Source organism: Guyanagaster necrorhizus (genome assembly GCF_019112545.1).
Source record: "Guyanagaster necrorhizus MCA 3950 unplaced genomic scaffold BT62scaffold_21, whole genome shotgun sequence".
Taxonomy (NCBI): domain Eukaryota; kingdom Fungi; phylum Basidiomycota; class Agaricomycetes; order Agaricales; family Physalacriaceae; genus Guyanagaster; species Guyanagaster necrorhizus.
The window spans coordinates 644,857-660,735 of record NW_025064900.1 but is presented as its reverse complement, the minus strand read 5'-3'; the positions used below and the strand labels follow the sequence as shown (position 1 = coordinate 660,735).

Genomic DNA, 15,879 nt, shown 5'->3' with positions numbered 1-15,879 from the left:
GCAAAATCCCTATGGGCAACGACAATAGGCAGTTTCTGTATTTTATTGCGGTAAATTTTGGCTGCTCCAAGCCATTCTCGATGACGCAATTGCCAAAAGGGTACTTTTCTGGATGCGAAGAAGTCAGTACTGCCGTGGACGATGATTCGGATACAGAATGATTGATTTTGGATGTCACTAGGTGTTAATTCTTCGCCTTCTCCTAGCACTTTACCTGCATGTCCTCATTCTCGAAATGCCAGTTCGGATTTATATTTTGATGTCTTGGTCTAATTCCAGAATGGATATACATTTCTCTCGCCTGCATGATGCAAGTTTTTTTTTCAGGTAGGCTTGGTAGAAGAACAATTTGCCCATGGTTTGGCTGCTCATAGAATGTGTTTACTCCGGTAGGTTGAATGTCAACTTGCATCAGGTCCCCGTCATCTATAAGAATGCCTACTCATAATTGTATATGTCTAAGGTATGTTACACTTGAAAAGGTTTGCAAAGTCCATTGAATAAGTAGTAAATATGCAATATTCCTCGCGTACTCTCTAAACCCGGACGAGACGTATTCTTGTTGGCAATGGTAAAAGCTGTTTTCTGCGAAATTTCAGGGTGAGAGTCGGTGAATTTCTAGGGTGCCGAAGGCCCCAGTTGCTACAACCATATGACAAATTTATACAGAACTGTACAATATCGTGAAATGTACACCGCGTACCACCTCACCAAAATATAATTGAAAAGAAAGAGTACAGTATCCTTGTCATCAGTCGTGTTCTGGGTTTCTGTGCAACGCCGGAATGCGGCTCAAGTAGATATACAAACTGTATCAAGACGTCCGTGAAAAACTGGGGGCGAGAAAAGTGGAAATTCATTCTAGAATCAGATCAAGACGTGAAAATATTAAGTCTTAGTGAGTCCGAATTGAAGAAGATAGTAAAGTAATAAGAATGACATTGTAAGAACTATCGGGATAAGTAAAGTGCATATAGGTATATGAGTTAAGTAACATACCTCAGTCAGTGCAGTATAGGTGAAATGACTGAGGATGGGGGGGTGTAGCTACTAGGCATATATAATGTCAGGATGAAGTATAGGAGCTCAGACAAAAGAAAGAGTCCGTAAGGAATGGTGTACAATATAGATAATAAAGGAGGAAAAGAGTCGGGTAGTACGTGTCTCGTTCAACAGATACAGATGAAGTATTAAGTAAGGCCAACATTCTTTGTCATTCAAAATAAATCATTCGGAGAATGATTGTTCGCAGAAACATTGGCTTCCTCCCCAGCAACATACCCTACAATGAAAGCGAAGAGAACCATAACATGGAGAACAGCCAAGTCGGTCCAATAGGCAAAGCAGTGCATTCCTTCAGGATGCCTGGCAGAGAGAAATATGGTTGCACAGAAAAGAATACACCAGGGAAAGAATAGAAGGACTTTCGGAAAAGCGGGAGAAACATCTTCTGAGACAAAGTCCAGGGATCTAGGTGCCTCTCCGAGAGCACCGTCAGACTCGGATGGATGTTCGGACGAGTCAACACAGACAGAAGTGGAATCTTCAGAAGGTGTCTAAACGATTGTGATGTGAGTTTACATAACGAAAAACAATATGTCACGAACATTTACGTTGGGTTCTGTGTCAAGATTTTCGACTGCACTCACGGAGTTGAACGTGGCTTGCTCTGAGGTCGTTTCCCTGGCCTGCTCTGAGGTCGTTTCCCTGGCCTGCTCTGTGGTCGTTTCCCTGGTCTGCTCTGCGGTTGTTTCCCTGGTCTGCTCTGCGGTCGTTTCCCTGGTCTGCTCTGCGATCGTTTCCTTGGGAGTAACGATAGCAGCGAAGGGGTCGCTATCCAGAAGATCGGCGTTGTCATGCGTCATCTGTTCTTCAATATCTGTGCTGTCCAGGGTGGGTGAAAAATGCTGGCCCTTCAAGTTGATCTTGCCACCCTTCACTACTGAATCCGCAAGCATCATCGAAACGCCCACCCTCGAGCTTTGAACCAACTTGAAGCATCTCGCAAACCTCTTTGCCTTTGCCACCACTCTCTTCAGCGGGCGAGTCTTGGTGGGTAACTCAACGCCATTGAATCTCAGGTACTTGGCTGACTTAGGCTTTTCTGGCGAGGAGTCAGGGTCAAAATCGGAGTGGGCGATGGGCTGCTCGTGAAGCCCAGAAAAGCCTGAAGGCTGGCGATCTTCGTCCACTGGCGTGGTCACTGGTTCCGAGCCAGAATGAAATTCGTCCGTCTGAGTCGCCTCCCAGTAGGTGCTCTGCAAGTGGAGAGTGCCCTGAACAGCGTCTTAGCGTCTAAACAAAGCTATAATGTAATGAAATATAAGACTCGCCGTATGCATAAGCTTCGCCATTATTGTAGCGATGGCTAATAGAGATGGTGATGGTAAACGGACAAGGAATTATCGAGGGTTGTGCTGTAAAGGTCGAAGTCTTCGACAAGCCGCGCACTCTCCGGGAAATCAAAAGTACAAATAAGCTGATGAGACATGAGTTTCACCCGTCACTGACTCATATCGTCCATTGTTACGAGACACGGTTCAGAAATCTGAGTACATGATAAATTTCTGATTCTCACCCTGAGCTTCGAAGTGTGGAGCTTGTGCTCACAAACTGAAACCACTAATGACGACTCCTGAGACAATTGGGACCGTAAAATACTCAAAAAAAATAAATATTTTTGTTCGTGGCCCAAACTTATTCGGAAGATGGCGCAGCTCTCACGTCCTGGAGTCGGTACTCCAATTTACTCCCATCGATTTGATAACATATGCCTTCGGTTCCACCTTCTCAGATGACACAAGCCCTTCGTGAGACTCAGTATTTCTAGATGATAGCACCTCTTTTTTTGAAGCTATCATGTGCTATTAAAAGGGTTAGGAGTCTTAGTCAGAGAAGTGCTAGATTCACAATATCGGAGCATGGGTATCAATTTTTTGGATGCAATTTACATTCAAGCCCTATCGGCTTCGGTGGCCTTAATCCACAAACCACCCTGAGTCAAATGTCAGTTTAAAAACACAATGAGACAATATTACTCACTCACCGCGCTATACAGGGTCAACGTACTTCTTGGCCAGAATTTATCAACTGCCTTTCTCCCATTGCACTTTGTCCAATCTGCTGGAGTACGGCACTCATTCGGCAGAGCCTCCCCGCAGAATTTAAAAGAAGAAAAGGTCTGCAAGAGCCGGACAAGCATAAAAGAGATTTCGTTATACGCAAACTGCTGCCCCAAGCATATCCTCGGTCCCGCGTTGAAAGGAAGGAAAATGAAGGGGTGAGGAGTCAGGTATTTTTTGAGCCGGTGGTCCAGGAAACGGTTGGGGTCGAATTCTTCAGCTAGAGAGAAGTTGGTACTCGAGGCGTGTAGCTTTTCATAAATGGTAGTGCTCACCGTCAGGGCCCCAGAGATCTTTTCGGCGATGCATGAGAAAGACAGAGTAAAGTATTCTAAAGATACATGGTCATGATAAGACAACGAACTGAATTTATAGGAAAAGGTGCTACGTCGTATGCGCAGGAATATAGAGTGGCTTTTCGGAAGGATTATCTGAAGGAAAGGTCGTCGCGTTGATTGAATCTCTGATCAGCATGGTAAGAGTCAGTCAATGTATAAAACGTGCTTTCGCCTTACCTGACATTGAACGGACTATACATAGGCGGTCAACAAACAGAGGAATAGACGGACGTGGACACATACACAATAGGGTACAATCGCAGCGTCTCTGGAACAACAGATGAGATGATTACACCACTTTACAATCTGTACCTCGTACCATTAATAACTGCCCTCAAGTATTTCATTTCTTTTATATCTTCAAAAGTAGGCATGCGGTTGGGACCTACTCTTCTTAGGATTTCCTCCCTGAGGCGCGAGCAAGTGTCAGGATACATGGACAAAAAGTAGACGATTAAAGTAAGTGTCGCTGCAGTAGTATCGCGTGCGGCTGTAGGGATGAGCTCGAAAACATGATATCAATAAAGGAAGTATATACCTAATAAAATATTCAACCTTAGAAGAACCATCAGCTGGGAAGTAGTTCTTAGTACTCTAGAACATACGTTTCATCCCTAATGACGACCTGATCTAGACAAGGAGCTCAGAAGGAAAGCTCAGATTTTATTTTACCCCTCGTACCAGATGTCATGCTGACGAGATGGTCTAGCAACGTCTCATCGTCGCCAATTTCACTAAGATCCTTCTTCTTGGAGACGGATATTTTCTGTTTTCGGAGGGCTGCATCGATGATAGGCTCCACAAAGCCATGCACTATCTTCATGGGAGTTTCTGTTTCATCGTTTGTGATCTCAAAGAGCGGCCATATCCCCCCTTGACGTATTCGATTTGCCAGAGTGCGTTGTGCTTTGAGGAATGCCTCCGCGAACACATTGGCTTCATTACGACGGGTGTTATCAGACTCTGCCAGGATAAGAGAAGCGCCATGCGGATAAGGTAGTGTCGCTGAGAGGCTGTTAACGCAAGAACCGAATAGGAAATCAGTTGCAGAATCCATTGTAAACCGGCCCATTAGATCCTTTGAGGCAGAATTAGAGTATCCTTTCAAAAATACGACATGTGATGGATCAACGTGCCTGAAATTCCACGGCATAACCACTGCGAAGCCTACGCTTCATCTGAGAGATTGCTGCATCTGCATGTCGGTCATACAAATCGAAATGAGTGATCCTGTCTCGCGTAAAGAAAGGCCGTGTCATTGATCGATGGAACCTGCGAACATCATTTTCAGATCGGTTCATAATCGGAATGTGGTGACATACTTCCACAGTTTACCTAAAGGTGGAGGAAGTTTCAGCCTTGAAATCCATGAGAGATGAAGAGCTTACCGTCAGCATTGAATACCCCGACACCTAGCACAGATTTCATAGCATATTGGAACCTTTGACCTGTGTGGAGTATTTAGTCATTCTTCCCCCGGAGTGTTCATATCAGTTAAACGCACCTTTCTCGAAATTCTCGAATTCTGTGGCAAGAATCTGCTGGATGTGCTTTGGTGATGTCGTGAAGACCATGTCCGACCATAGCATGCGAAGGTTGAAGATGCTTCCATGTGCATCTATCATCTCGTCGAAACCGTCGCCTGTCGGAGCTCTCATCAGCGATATCATCTCCAATCAGATGGAGAGCTTACTAGGATATCCCTCAGCCCATACGTACATGGATTTAGCCAGTATGTCGATATTACCAGGCCATCTCCCTTGTGCACGCGGCACGAGACGGGCTCCCATAGATCCAGCGTCCTTTTTATCACAATGATCCGCGTACACGACGCGAAAAGCCCAGTAAATAAGAGCCGACATTGTTGCACCCAGGGCCACGATCCCAGAGGAAATGTAACAGACGAAGAGGATCCATCTCTGCAAGAGGGAGACAAAACCAACAAATAGGGCAATGGGAAGCACTATGGGTGCTAAAAAACGAATGCATGGAGTGAGAATCATGATGAGAACGAGAGAGCGGGCGTGGAAACTGAAAATGATATCGAAATCAAAAATTATAAATGGGTCTACTCGGAGCACACGAGTTGCCGGCAAATGACAGCACACCAGGAGATAGCAAAGAGATCCCCACGTTAGTAACCTGTGTCCTTAGTCGTCGTTGGTTTCTCTCGTATCGACCTGCGTGCAAGCCATATGCCTTCTATTCATGGGAATTCGCAGTCATCTAGTTGTGTTTTGGAATTTTCACCCTGTGAAGTTTGCGATTCTGGCCATATAATATACGACTTGTCAAGAATCAAAAAAAATGAGAGACTAGGGAGAAGATTTTTCTATGACCTACGGCGACTATTCCTGCCAGACAGACCAATAGAAACCATACAAAGATAGGCCGCGGCAACCCCGGCAGAGAAGCAAAATGCCGCGGGCCGCAGGAGAAGGGCACGGCAATATCCGGATGGAAATTTCGGGATATCGGCCCGTTTTGTCCCCAACGTTGTTCATGAGCAGGACATCCAAGGATATCGTTGAAGCTTGAAGGTGTACATGGGCCGGAACTGATTAGAATGTATGCCAGGTCCATGAGAGATAACCTATGACAGGCATGATAGTACGTTGGCACCTAACCATGTTCATAGCAAACAATAATGCAACACTTGGTGTTGCGGGTCCGACAATCGTCGATGGTAATTGGTTCAGCGCCCAGGGTTTATTCCAAAGGTTGAGATTTAATTCTAGGCGCAAAACGCGACCGGTATGTATCTCTGTGTCTCATTTGGGCCACAATACGATATTCTTGTGCAACGCGGTATGGCCTAGTGATATGGGCATCGCAGTCCCTAGCCAATTCGTCTCCACGTTCGATTTGATTCCCACTAGGAATGCATTGTCTGCTATGTTTGCCGCTATCAATCCCGAAACAGGCGCATTACCGGACTCAGGGCCTCCTCTCTGCCAGCTCGGCTCGGACACCTATCACTGCTGGACTCTCATCGGAACTCGTCAGTCGTATGTATGCAACCATGATTTTAGAGATGATGGTGTTTGTATAGACAACTACTATCTTTATTCTGGAGATGATGACTGGCTTAGCACCATCTGGACTAATTATACTCATGCCATTGCTTGCCTGGAAGGCAATGTAGACAGCACCGGGTTAATGGATGTCACTGGCCTCCCAGATTGGGCTCGGCTGGGTGGTGGTGGATGCAATGCCGAAGGAAATGCCATCCTATACAAGGCGAGTTCCATGGTATCCCCTTCTTGACACCCTCTCTTACACTGCAGTAGGTCCTTTTCACAGCCTCGGATCTAGCGAATTATATGGGCGATGAATCTCTCTCCGCAGCTTGAGGAGAAAACGCTACCGCACTCAAAGTCAAGTTCAACGAGGCCTTCTGGGTGGAACGTGCTGGGATGTATCGAGACAACTTGATGACAACGCTTCACCCGCAGGATGCCAACTCGTTCGCCGTTCTTTATAATCTGACTCTTTCGAACGAACAGAAAGGTCCGGAAAAGAATTGGAATGACTTAGGACCCGTGGTTCCAGAGCTCCCAGATACGACCTCGCGGTTTAACATTAGCGGCTTTGAGGTGAGTGCGAGCTATCTTAGAAATGGCGCCTCTAAAACTAACGATGGTTCTCGTCGGTAGCCTCAAGCCCATTTTAAAGCCGGTAAAGACGACCGAGCATTGGACCTTTTACGTCGAGAATGGGATTACATATTATACACGAACCTGTCTGTGCAAAGTACCCTACTCGAGGGTTTTATGGCGAACGGCTCTCTTTGGTACGTCCTTTTTCCGTTGTTCCTGTATGTAATTCACATCAGCTGCAGGTACCGATCTTAAAGAGGATACAACTATGATGCTGCATATACCTGGCACGCACACAGCTAGTCTTCTGGACTTACTTCCGCCCTGACTTTGTATGTCATGGGACTGTCTCTCCGGGGTGCTACCTGGTCTGTGAGCCCCCTTATAAACGGCGGACTTCCTGGCGCCGAAGGTGGTTTTGAAACCTTGCTGGGGTGGTTTGGGATGAAATGGGCACTGAAGGACAATCAGTTCTTCATGGAGATCAGTACTCCGAAGGGAACGAATGACCAAGTGAAGCTACTCAGGAATGGTTCTGTTGTGGTTGATGAAGAAGCTGTCGACGTCGGTGCGGATGGCGAGATTGCCCTTACCGGAGGGAAACATGGCGTGGTCATCTTCAGTTAGGTATTTGTGTACGTCGGTATGCCTCCTCGTCTAAAGCGATTCAATGAAAGAGGTTCTAGCATCGTAGTCTAACAAGGACATATCCGCTGAATACGAGCAAAGTAATATTACATCTACAGCGTTCAGTAACCTTCTTGCAGCAGCCGTATAACACTGTCGTCTGTTAAGAACTCATAGTGACCCCCCTTGACAAAAACAACCCGCGCGTCGGGAAGAAACCGCTTTGTGCCCAAGTCCGCCCACATCTCCCTATCTTCTTCAGCTACGCTCTTCACCGACCCTTCCGCAGCAACAACCACCGTTATCGGCGCCTTTATAGTCCTCATCCACTGAGCCATCAACTCCATCGAAGCCGCGCCAGTCTCGTCTGTAGTCAAATCGTAGACAAACTCGGCGATGGCAGTGAGGTATGCCTTTATGGTACCGACTGATTTTCTTGAGATCTCATTGGCTGGGCCACCGTTCCAGGCTTCGAGAAGAAGGTTCTTCGAACGCCGGAGGGTGCTTCCATGCGCGTCCCGGTCCATCATGTCCCCAATCGCAGACATTCCCGCGTCGAGCATCATCTTGATGTTCTCTGCCACCCTCGGGTCCGGGTTCCCAAACTTGTTCGCCGAGTACATGAACATCGCCGGAAAGTGATCGAGTATGACGGCCTGAACAACCTCATCTCCATTGCCCTCAAACAGTTTAGTAAGCACAACGAGGAGAACGCTCGATGCCGAGTACGACGCCAAACGGTAGGGACCTGTGGGCCGTTCCGCTTTGATCTTGGCGAAATAAAAAGCGGCCATCTCGCGTAGGGAAGTCAAAGGAGTATCGGGCGTCACGGTCATGGTCCAAACTGCCGTCCTGAACTTTTCAGCTAAAAATACGTATTCGAAATACAATCCTCCAGCGCCTACGATGACATCAGAAACCTAATACCCTTGCCGTGAGGGAAGCTACTGACCATGGAGCATAATCAAAGGCGGCTCGCCTCCACGTTCTCGTAACTTGACTAGGCTTCGGCCCAAGTCAGGGACAGAATCGATTTCGGGATATCCTTCCTCATCGGCCTCGTCATTTCGGGTAGCCGGTCCAGCTCCTAAGGCAGCGCATGCACCAACTACGATTCCGTGGATGAAAGCGCTCATAGCGGCGATAGAAGGAAGATCAAAGACAAAATTATGCGGTAGAGCTCTGATGACGGCGACTGGTACTACTTTGGACTTACGAATCGCCCGAAGAACTGAGTTTCGGATGGACGTTGCGGTAAGGCTAGATTTCAAAGATTTAGCATCTTGAAAAGGCAAACGAATGGCAGCATACCTATCACCTCCTGCTAAGAAAATATTATCGGTGTCGCCAATATTCTGTTGGAAGACTGCGGTGACGATGTCCCTAACCATGGTCACGACATTCTTCAAAGTCCATAGCCGCGGAATAACGATGTCCGTCTCTGACGCTTCATCGACAGTCTTGTATAAAGACTCAATTTCTTGCTCGTACGCTTTTAAGACCGCCTTACGTCGAAGAGATCCTTTTACAGTGAACTCGAAAGGCTTTGCCGGGTTTGCAACGATGATCATCTTCAAAGATAATCAGCAAATGATGCTTGATGCTTGATGAGTGACGAAGAAAGCCCCACCTCCTTGTAGATCCGAGAATGCTGAGGTGCCTGCTCATTGGCTTTCGTGATAGTATCCCTGTAAGTTTCAATATGAGCGCAGTTCAAGAAGAGCGAATGTGAGGGCTAACCAGATGCTAGTTCGGTATTCCGCAAGTCGCGTGGTATCATTCGGATCAAATGTTTCCTCTGGAGTGGGCAAAATGAGGACGCCCGGCTGGAATTTGGCACGACCAAACATCATAGCTGCCGCTATATGCTTATCCAGGACTAGGCCAGCCTCTTCATTCATCTGTGTTAGCATAGAGCGAAGTGCATCATTTCCTGCTCACCGATGGGGACAGGGTTTGTCTACAAAACATATTTAGCACGGGCACTCAAAGCATGATGAATCTCCTTACTTTCTCCTGTGAAATAATAGAATGAGATACCATCAGAATGATAGAGATAAACACGGACTCACCCCTGTGCTATGCATAATTTGTTCATCTATGAACCGGTATGAGAATCGCATGGCAACTAATTGAAAGTATTGTTTCACCGGCACGCCCATAGACCTTGAATAATTTCCGGTTCGAAGGATGTAGTTGTACCAAGTCCTTAGTGTCGAAGGCTTTTACTCCATCAATTTCGGTGTCCAGGACCGCAGGCGAGTGTAACGGACCGTCCTAATGTCCGCGCTACACTGTTAGTTACTTGATGAGGTACCGCCGACACCGACCTACCTTGACGTACAGACGGTAAACATCCTGCTCATCTGTTGGTACAAAAGCGACATCGACATTTCTCGCCACCTAGAAATGTGTTACAATTCATTGCCAAGGATATTGGGAGATACTTACTTTCATCCACTCCCATCCTTCGACTGGAATACTGTCTATGTAGCAGATAAATCAGACTGTAGCCGGAAGGGAACAATGCACGTACTAGGCAAGACCAGAGATACTGTAGATTCAGTACTACGAACGATATACGCATTCTACAGTCAATCAGGATATAAAACAAGGCTCACAGTCCATAGACAGAGAGTAACAAGATATCATTTGCAACGAGAGTATCACCGGCTTCCTTCTCTAGAGGACCGCTAGCATAAGCCTAAAGAGACATGAGTGACAGCAATTCGGCTGTGAGACGATAGCCTACAACTGCGGTGGTAGCTTTCAGAGCCTCGACAGCCTGTGGGTTCCTGGCCCATTCCTACGACACATATTAGCTATGCAGTCTGATATTCAATGAGCGGTCTCATACCACCAAAAACGAAGGAATGGTGGCGACTATTGTCGTTCCGGTATTAATTATACTTGATAAAACATGTTCAGCTGTCGGTTTCACAGGTGGCTCTACCGGCGGGAAGCAAGCCATAATAGAACCTGTTGCGGTCTGGCCGATAGACATGAATGATGTAAACCAGTAAATGAGATATAACACACGGAATTCGTGATAGAAATAAAGCCCATTACATCTGGAACGTAGTATCAGCATTTTCGCAATCGAGGATACCTATGAAATAGACACAAACGGTACATAGCAGCTGACTGGGATCCATACACTTGTCCACATAGGTCCACATCTCCATAATCTACCCAACGTTGAGTTTGAACAAAAGTCCAAATAAGAATACACTTACATGGTCTCACAGCATGGTGCAGCAAGTGCTTGTGCGTGGCATAGATAGGACTAGGAAAGCGCGTTGTCCCCGATGAATGCATAATGAACGCCGTTTGTGACCAATCAGGGTGCACAGAAGGAAGGGGTTCGTATCTCCCAGGCTTTGTAGAAAAGAGATCATTAAAGCAGGGCATTGGTATGGTCGTTATCTTATCGCCACCTTCAGCCTCCCAGAATTGATGACAGACCGTGTCCGCCACTTTCTGCAAAGAGGGATCCCGGCTAACAATTAAATGCCTAGAGTCCGTGGACTTGATCAAATGGGCAACGGCGGCTGCAGAGTTACGAGTTGAGATAGGGAAAGGAATGAACCCGAGACGCATCAAGCCAGTGATTACCGCGAAGTAAGTGATCGAATCTGGAGGGGACGGTCAGAACCTTGATTCTGTAGGGCGGCGAGCGGACAGACTTACTGGTATTAGCTAAAATAGCGATGGTGATGGGAGCTTCGCCCTGGATAAATTTCTTGAAGTAGTGTCCGGCGGTGTGGACGGCGGCGACACCTTCTTCCCAGGAGATGGTACGAAATCCGCCATTGTCAAGGTCATCGTAACGAAACAGTGTGTGCTTAGCGCTATGAATAGCATTGTAGTCGAGTAATTCTGGAAATGCCAGTGACCCATCGAGCGGAGGAGCCTTGAAGGTTGGAGAGGAAACGCCTTGGGGAGCTGGTAGTGACATTATGACGTTAACGTTAAGGTTTGACTTGCTTTGAATTTGTATGATCCAGAAGGGTTTTCCCATGGTATCAAACCTGTCGACATAATGGATGCATGAATGTCGTATTTACCGAACGCCGGTATCTCGTAGGCCACCGCTTTGAGACTGAATACACAACTATACAGCGGTAGCAGAGAGAAAGGGTCCGTAAACACAATAGTTTCCTTACCGGTGGTCTTCTTGATCAGCAGGTGTGGGACCAACGTACACGGTATAGTAAGAACATCGGTGATGTTTCTGAACATCGCCGAGGTAGTAAGGCGACTGCAATCATCGTCGTCGATGTTGTAAATTGTAGGTGAAATGTATCTATAATTCGAGGGTAGACGATGCCCACGTCAAATAAAGAATAAAGCCGTGGATATTTGACATGTACTCAATACTTTGGGAAAGATATGCAAGGCTCTTTCGCGCCCTCGGCCCTCCAATAATGCCATTCCCTGGCCGAGACTGTTGTCCGAAATCATGATCATGCGTGTCGTTTGTCAATGGGACCTTGCACCTTGTGCTATCAAGCAGAAACTAATATCCGAGACTCTTTGCGGTAGAATTCTTCATTGGCTCTGGAGAACAGGAAAAGTTGAACACTTACATAATCGACGCCTCTGAAGCAAGCGAGAAACAGAAGCAAATAATGCGTCTTTCCCACAATTCAAAATTCTTTCCTGGCAAATTCCTGAGTGCTCCTGACATTAAATATCTGGGCTCTGTGATTATTTAGTGTTCTTCATGCCTCTAGCTTCAAATCAACAACAGGCCAGAATAGTGAAAAGAAAACCTCTGGTTTAGATTGGTGGCTATCTGGCATATTCATCTCTGCCATGCTCAGATCTCCATTTCACTAGCAGTTCTGAGTCGATTTGACCATCCTTGCTATGGACCTCAGAAGCTCTTTGTCATATTGTACATGTCAAGTCTGCTCAAAGCCAAAGAAGCATCCTTTGTTTACTCTAAATAGCATTACAAACCAACTTTTGAGTTGGATGACTCCATCTGTGATTTGGCTTTTGAATGAATATGATTATCTCCTTCTTACATGGTCCTTGAATACGTCTAAATACAACTCTAAAGAGCTTAGACTCTTTGATTTTTTACATCTGTTAGTCAAAGTGCCATTATCAATCAGATATGAATTGAGACATCTAAACTCATATCTCATGAGATTGGCCATATGGTCATGGAGAAAATATCAATTCATCACAGATCACACAGCCCAACTAGAGAGAATCCATTTTTAATTTAGCATAGGCTCAAACTAGCCTGACAGTTTCCAATACCATGGCAGATCATGCCCCAATGCCCATCTCCCTGACATTGCCCAGCTTAAGTTAATCAGTTCTCTGCATCCTAACACCTTGAGAGATTCTCTCAACTACTCAGGCTTCTGGGGTGGGCCAGAGACAATTGGCCAGGAATACATGGATAGTCTTTAGAATCTACTAAGCTAAGTTTGTAATCTCATTATCAAAAAGTCAGAGAATAAAATCAATAACACTTCTGATACTCTCTGGCTGAGAGTCAAACCCAACTTTTGTGCAAAAGTCCAATTATTCAAAAGATTATAACAGGCACATGTACTAATTAATATACTACCAGAGACACATGATTGTCATTTTTGTATCCTAATATTCAATGGAGCAAGTAGTGAATCAAATTCCAGTTGCATCAGATGGGCTTATGTGTAAGAAAGTGACATGTATTTGTTCTTAGAACCTAATAGTATATGCAGTTAGCTATTTTATAGACCTCACACAGTATAGCAAGAAGTGGAAACACAGTGTATAATTCACAGTATCTAATAGCATATGCAGTCAGCTATTTTGTAGACTATAGGTATCAATCAGTAAGATAAACAATGTAATATAGGTAGATACTTACCCTCACACAGCATAGGAATAAGTGGAAACACAGTGAGAGTGCTAGACAGTTTGCATTCAGTATATATAGTCCATTCTAATATAAAAAGGTATTGAGCTCAGCTGGCAGAATATGATGGAGCTTCTACTTGTTAATCCAACACACACTCTCAAGTAGAGCAAAGTCTGAGTTCAGCAGCAAAATACTTCACCTTGGCTAAAGGCAAAGACTTAGTGAGGGTGTTGGCCATCATATCTTCAGTGAAACAATAAATGAGACAAAGAGATTCTTTGCTAATAATCTATCTGTTGGCATCTTATTGTGTTCTCAGTAAACACCAAGGGTCTTTCTTTGTTCCACCACTATTTAAATAGTGTAGCTCCTTGTTCTACTTCTTTCTTCAGTCTATTTGTACACTATCATGTTAAGACTGAGATGAGGCATTTACTATCTCTTTTGATTTACTTTACTTATAATGTTGTAGTTATTTTTCTTACAGATACAATATAATATAGTCTATTTATGCACTATCATGTTGAGATTGAGTTACTCTTCTTACAGATCCAGATTCTAACAGATTATAGGTGTTTTTTTTAAAGCTATAAGCCAAGAAGTTACTATCTGAATCTGATTATGACTTAATTTGACATGAAAATATGAACTTCTCTTTACATTTTTGACTACCAGTATGCAAGCCACTGAGCCACTGCCACTGAGCCACTATGATGAACTCTACCAAAACCACAATTCCCAGTGCTATGACTGCTCTGTCTCTCATTTCTTCATTGCCCACTGATGCTACAAAACTCTCTATATCAGTTGTCACCATTTAAAGCTCACTATTTATAGCTATAAACCTCAACAAGAAAATTAATAATTGGAAAGAATGGAGTGATGATATACTCAATTGCTTAGTAATGTCTGGAGGCATTGACAGGCACCTGCTTGATTGTCTCTCTTGCTCTGACAAGTCACTTGAGCTATGCATGCACATGAATTGGCAAACCAATGATTATGCCATTTGTGCATTCATAAATCTGAAAGCTGTTAAAGCAGAGAAGGAGTTTTTGTCTAAATATAAGTTGTTGAAGGCAGCATGGAATGCTCTCAGTATGCATTGTAAACAAGAGTGTCATGATTTTTGCCTTTAAATCATGATCTGCTAATGCTTAGTAAGCAGATGCTTACCAATCCTAACCCCAGACTGACCTTACAAAAGATGTTGAAGACATGACAACACTATGGCTACACCTTATTCATTGATGCATAATAAAATGACAAGGAACAATATAGTAACTGTCACTATCTCATGTCTTGAATACAATAGAAACTGCAGCATATAAAAAACTCACAATAGCAATGGTATGTTATGATTTTTTTAATATCTTTTTCTTTTCTTATCTTATCAGAGCACCTATCTTATCTTGAGTGCTTCCTTGAAAAGTGTGGAAAGATTAGATAATCACAACAGACAGGGTGTTATTGTCCTCAGTTGCCTCATCCACAGACAATTCTTTATTGTCTTTCCTCCAACAACCAGACAGCATTGGTACTATAGCATAGACTTGCACAATAAGTAGCAGTTATATTTATTACAGGCAGAACAGTATATAAGTAGGATAGCTCTTGCTGTAGTAGTCCAGCTTCAAGCTATAAGTTTATCTCATACTATTTTCTCTCAAGCTTAGTCTGTCTCTGGCCTTAATACATTTTGCCTATCAAAAACACATTAAGTGGACTCTAGCATGACTGTACAAATGTGATACAGTGCTAGTTTATCATGTGTTCAGGCCATATGCCAGTCAGGTTTAACAGTTGGCTCAAAGCTTTTTGCTTCTCTTTTCTTATGCACTCTAGTGGTGAAGGAAACTGAATGCTATTGATCTGTAATATCGTCTCTGACTTTGTAAAGCTCTTGAGCACAATCATTGGCACTCTGCTCAGACTTTTTTGTTTTTGTATATCTTTGCTGAGGAAACCAGTCTGTCACCATCTGAGTAATCAGGTATTACCACAGCCTCTAAACAGTCTACTGCTGAATCTGAAATGTCACATCTGTCCTCTCCCTCCATGACCTCCCCTTCAGGTCTGCTCAAGCCACCAACATGTTACATGCATGCCACTGGCCTCTGTGTTATCTCAACCAACCATGACTTCAATCACTAAAACCCACTGGACTCTGCTTGCTCTCTATTACCTATTAATTTCATTTTTACCATTATCATTTCATATCTGTATTTCACATTATAATATCTAGACCCTGAACTTGATAGCAAATAATTGACATTAGAATCCAATGGATCCTGACTCAGAATTAGCTACTATTAGTATATAAAACT

The 15,879-nt window shown here is 44.5% G+C and overlaps 4 protein-coding genes and 1 pseudogene across 5 annotated transcripts; 1 reads left to right on the top strand and 4 right to left on the bottom strand.

Moving 5' to 3' along the window:
* Window positions 1-1,205: 1,205 nt before the first annotated feature.
* On the bottom strand, window positions 1,206-2,491 carry BT62DRAFT_1078257 (uncharacterized protein; the record flags this gene model as incomplete). Its single annotated transcript, XM_043179372.1, has 4 exons — window positions 1,206-1,556; window positions 1,608-2,276; window positions 2,330-2,345; window positions 2,397-2,491. The coding sequence occupies 4 exons, from the start codon at window positions 2,489-2,491 to the stop codon at window positions 1,218-1,220; spliced, it is 1,119 nt and encodes a 372-aa protein (XP_043037275.1). The 3' UTR covers window positions 1,206-1,217.
* Window positions 2,492-2,912: 421 nt separating this feature from the next.
* BT62DRAFT_934730 (cytochrome P450 monooxygenase pc-3) lies at window positions 2,913-5,517 on the bottom strand. The gene is made up of 15 exons (XM_043186776.1): window positions 5,154-5,517; window positions 4,965-5,102; window positions 4,849-4,908; window positions 4,783-4,795; window positions 4,597-4,732; window positions 4,142-4,538; window positions 4,066-4,090; window positions 3,999-4,015; window positions 3,780-3,950; window positions 3,704-3,728; window positions 3,638-3,652; window positions 3,511-3,585; window positions 3,398-3,453; window positions 3,047-3,342; window positions 2,913-2,995 (listed from the first exon to the last, which is right to left on the bottom strand). Exons 1-15 carry the CDS (start codon window positions 5,320-5,322, stop codon window positions 2,954-2,956), a joined length of 1,635 nt encoding a protein of 544 aa, XP_043037274.1. The 5' UTR covers window positions 5,323-5,517; the 3' UTR covers window positions 2,913-2,953.
* A 571-nt stretch (window positions 5,518-6,088) lies between these two features.
* BT62DRAFT_1008852 (uncharacterized protein) lies at window positions 6,089-7,686 on the top strand (the record flags this gene model as incomplete). The annotated part of the gene is made up of 8 exons (XM_043177495.1): window positions 6,089-6,146; window positions 6,199-6,214; window positions 6,280-6,461; window positions 6,513-6,712; window positions 6,776-6,868; window positions 6,916-7,056; window positions 7,117-7,281; window positions 7,363-7,686. 8 exons carry the CDS (start codon window positions 6,089-6,091, stop codon window positions 7,684-7,686), a joined length of 1,179 nt encoding a protein of 392 aa, XP_043037273.1.
* Window positions 7,687-7,808: 122 nt separating this feature from the next.
* BT62DRAFT_901807 (NRPS-like enzyme) lies at window positions 7,809-11,644 on the bottom strand (the record flags this gene model as incomplete). The annotated part of the gene is made up of 19 exons (XM_043183475.1): window positions 7,809-8,587; window positions 8,639-8,946; window positions 8,998-9,257; window positions 9,317-9,374; window positions 9,427-9,577; window positions 9,628-9,646; window positions 9,697-9,702; window positions 9,759-9,784; window positions 9,837-9,963; window positions 10,021-10,089; window positions 10,138-10,172; window positions 10,223-10,254; window positions 10,308-10,390; window positions 10,439-10,492; window positions 10,544-10,675; window positions 10,726-10,757; window positions 10,815-10,874; window positions 10,923-11,321; window positions 11,377-11,644. The coding sequence occupies 19 exons, from the start codon at window positions 11,642-11,644 to the stop codon at window positions 7,809-7,811; spliced, it is 2,898 nt and encodes a 965-aa protein (XP_043037272.1).
* A 1,542-nt stretch (window positions 11,645-13,186) lies between these two features.
* On the bottom strand, window positions 13,187-13,282 carry BT62DRAFT_t136 (annotated as a pseudogene). The gene has a single exon. The product of its transcript is annotated as a tRNA-OTHER (tRNA).
* Window positions 13,283-15,879: the final 2,597 nt, after the last annotated feature.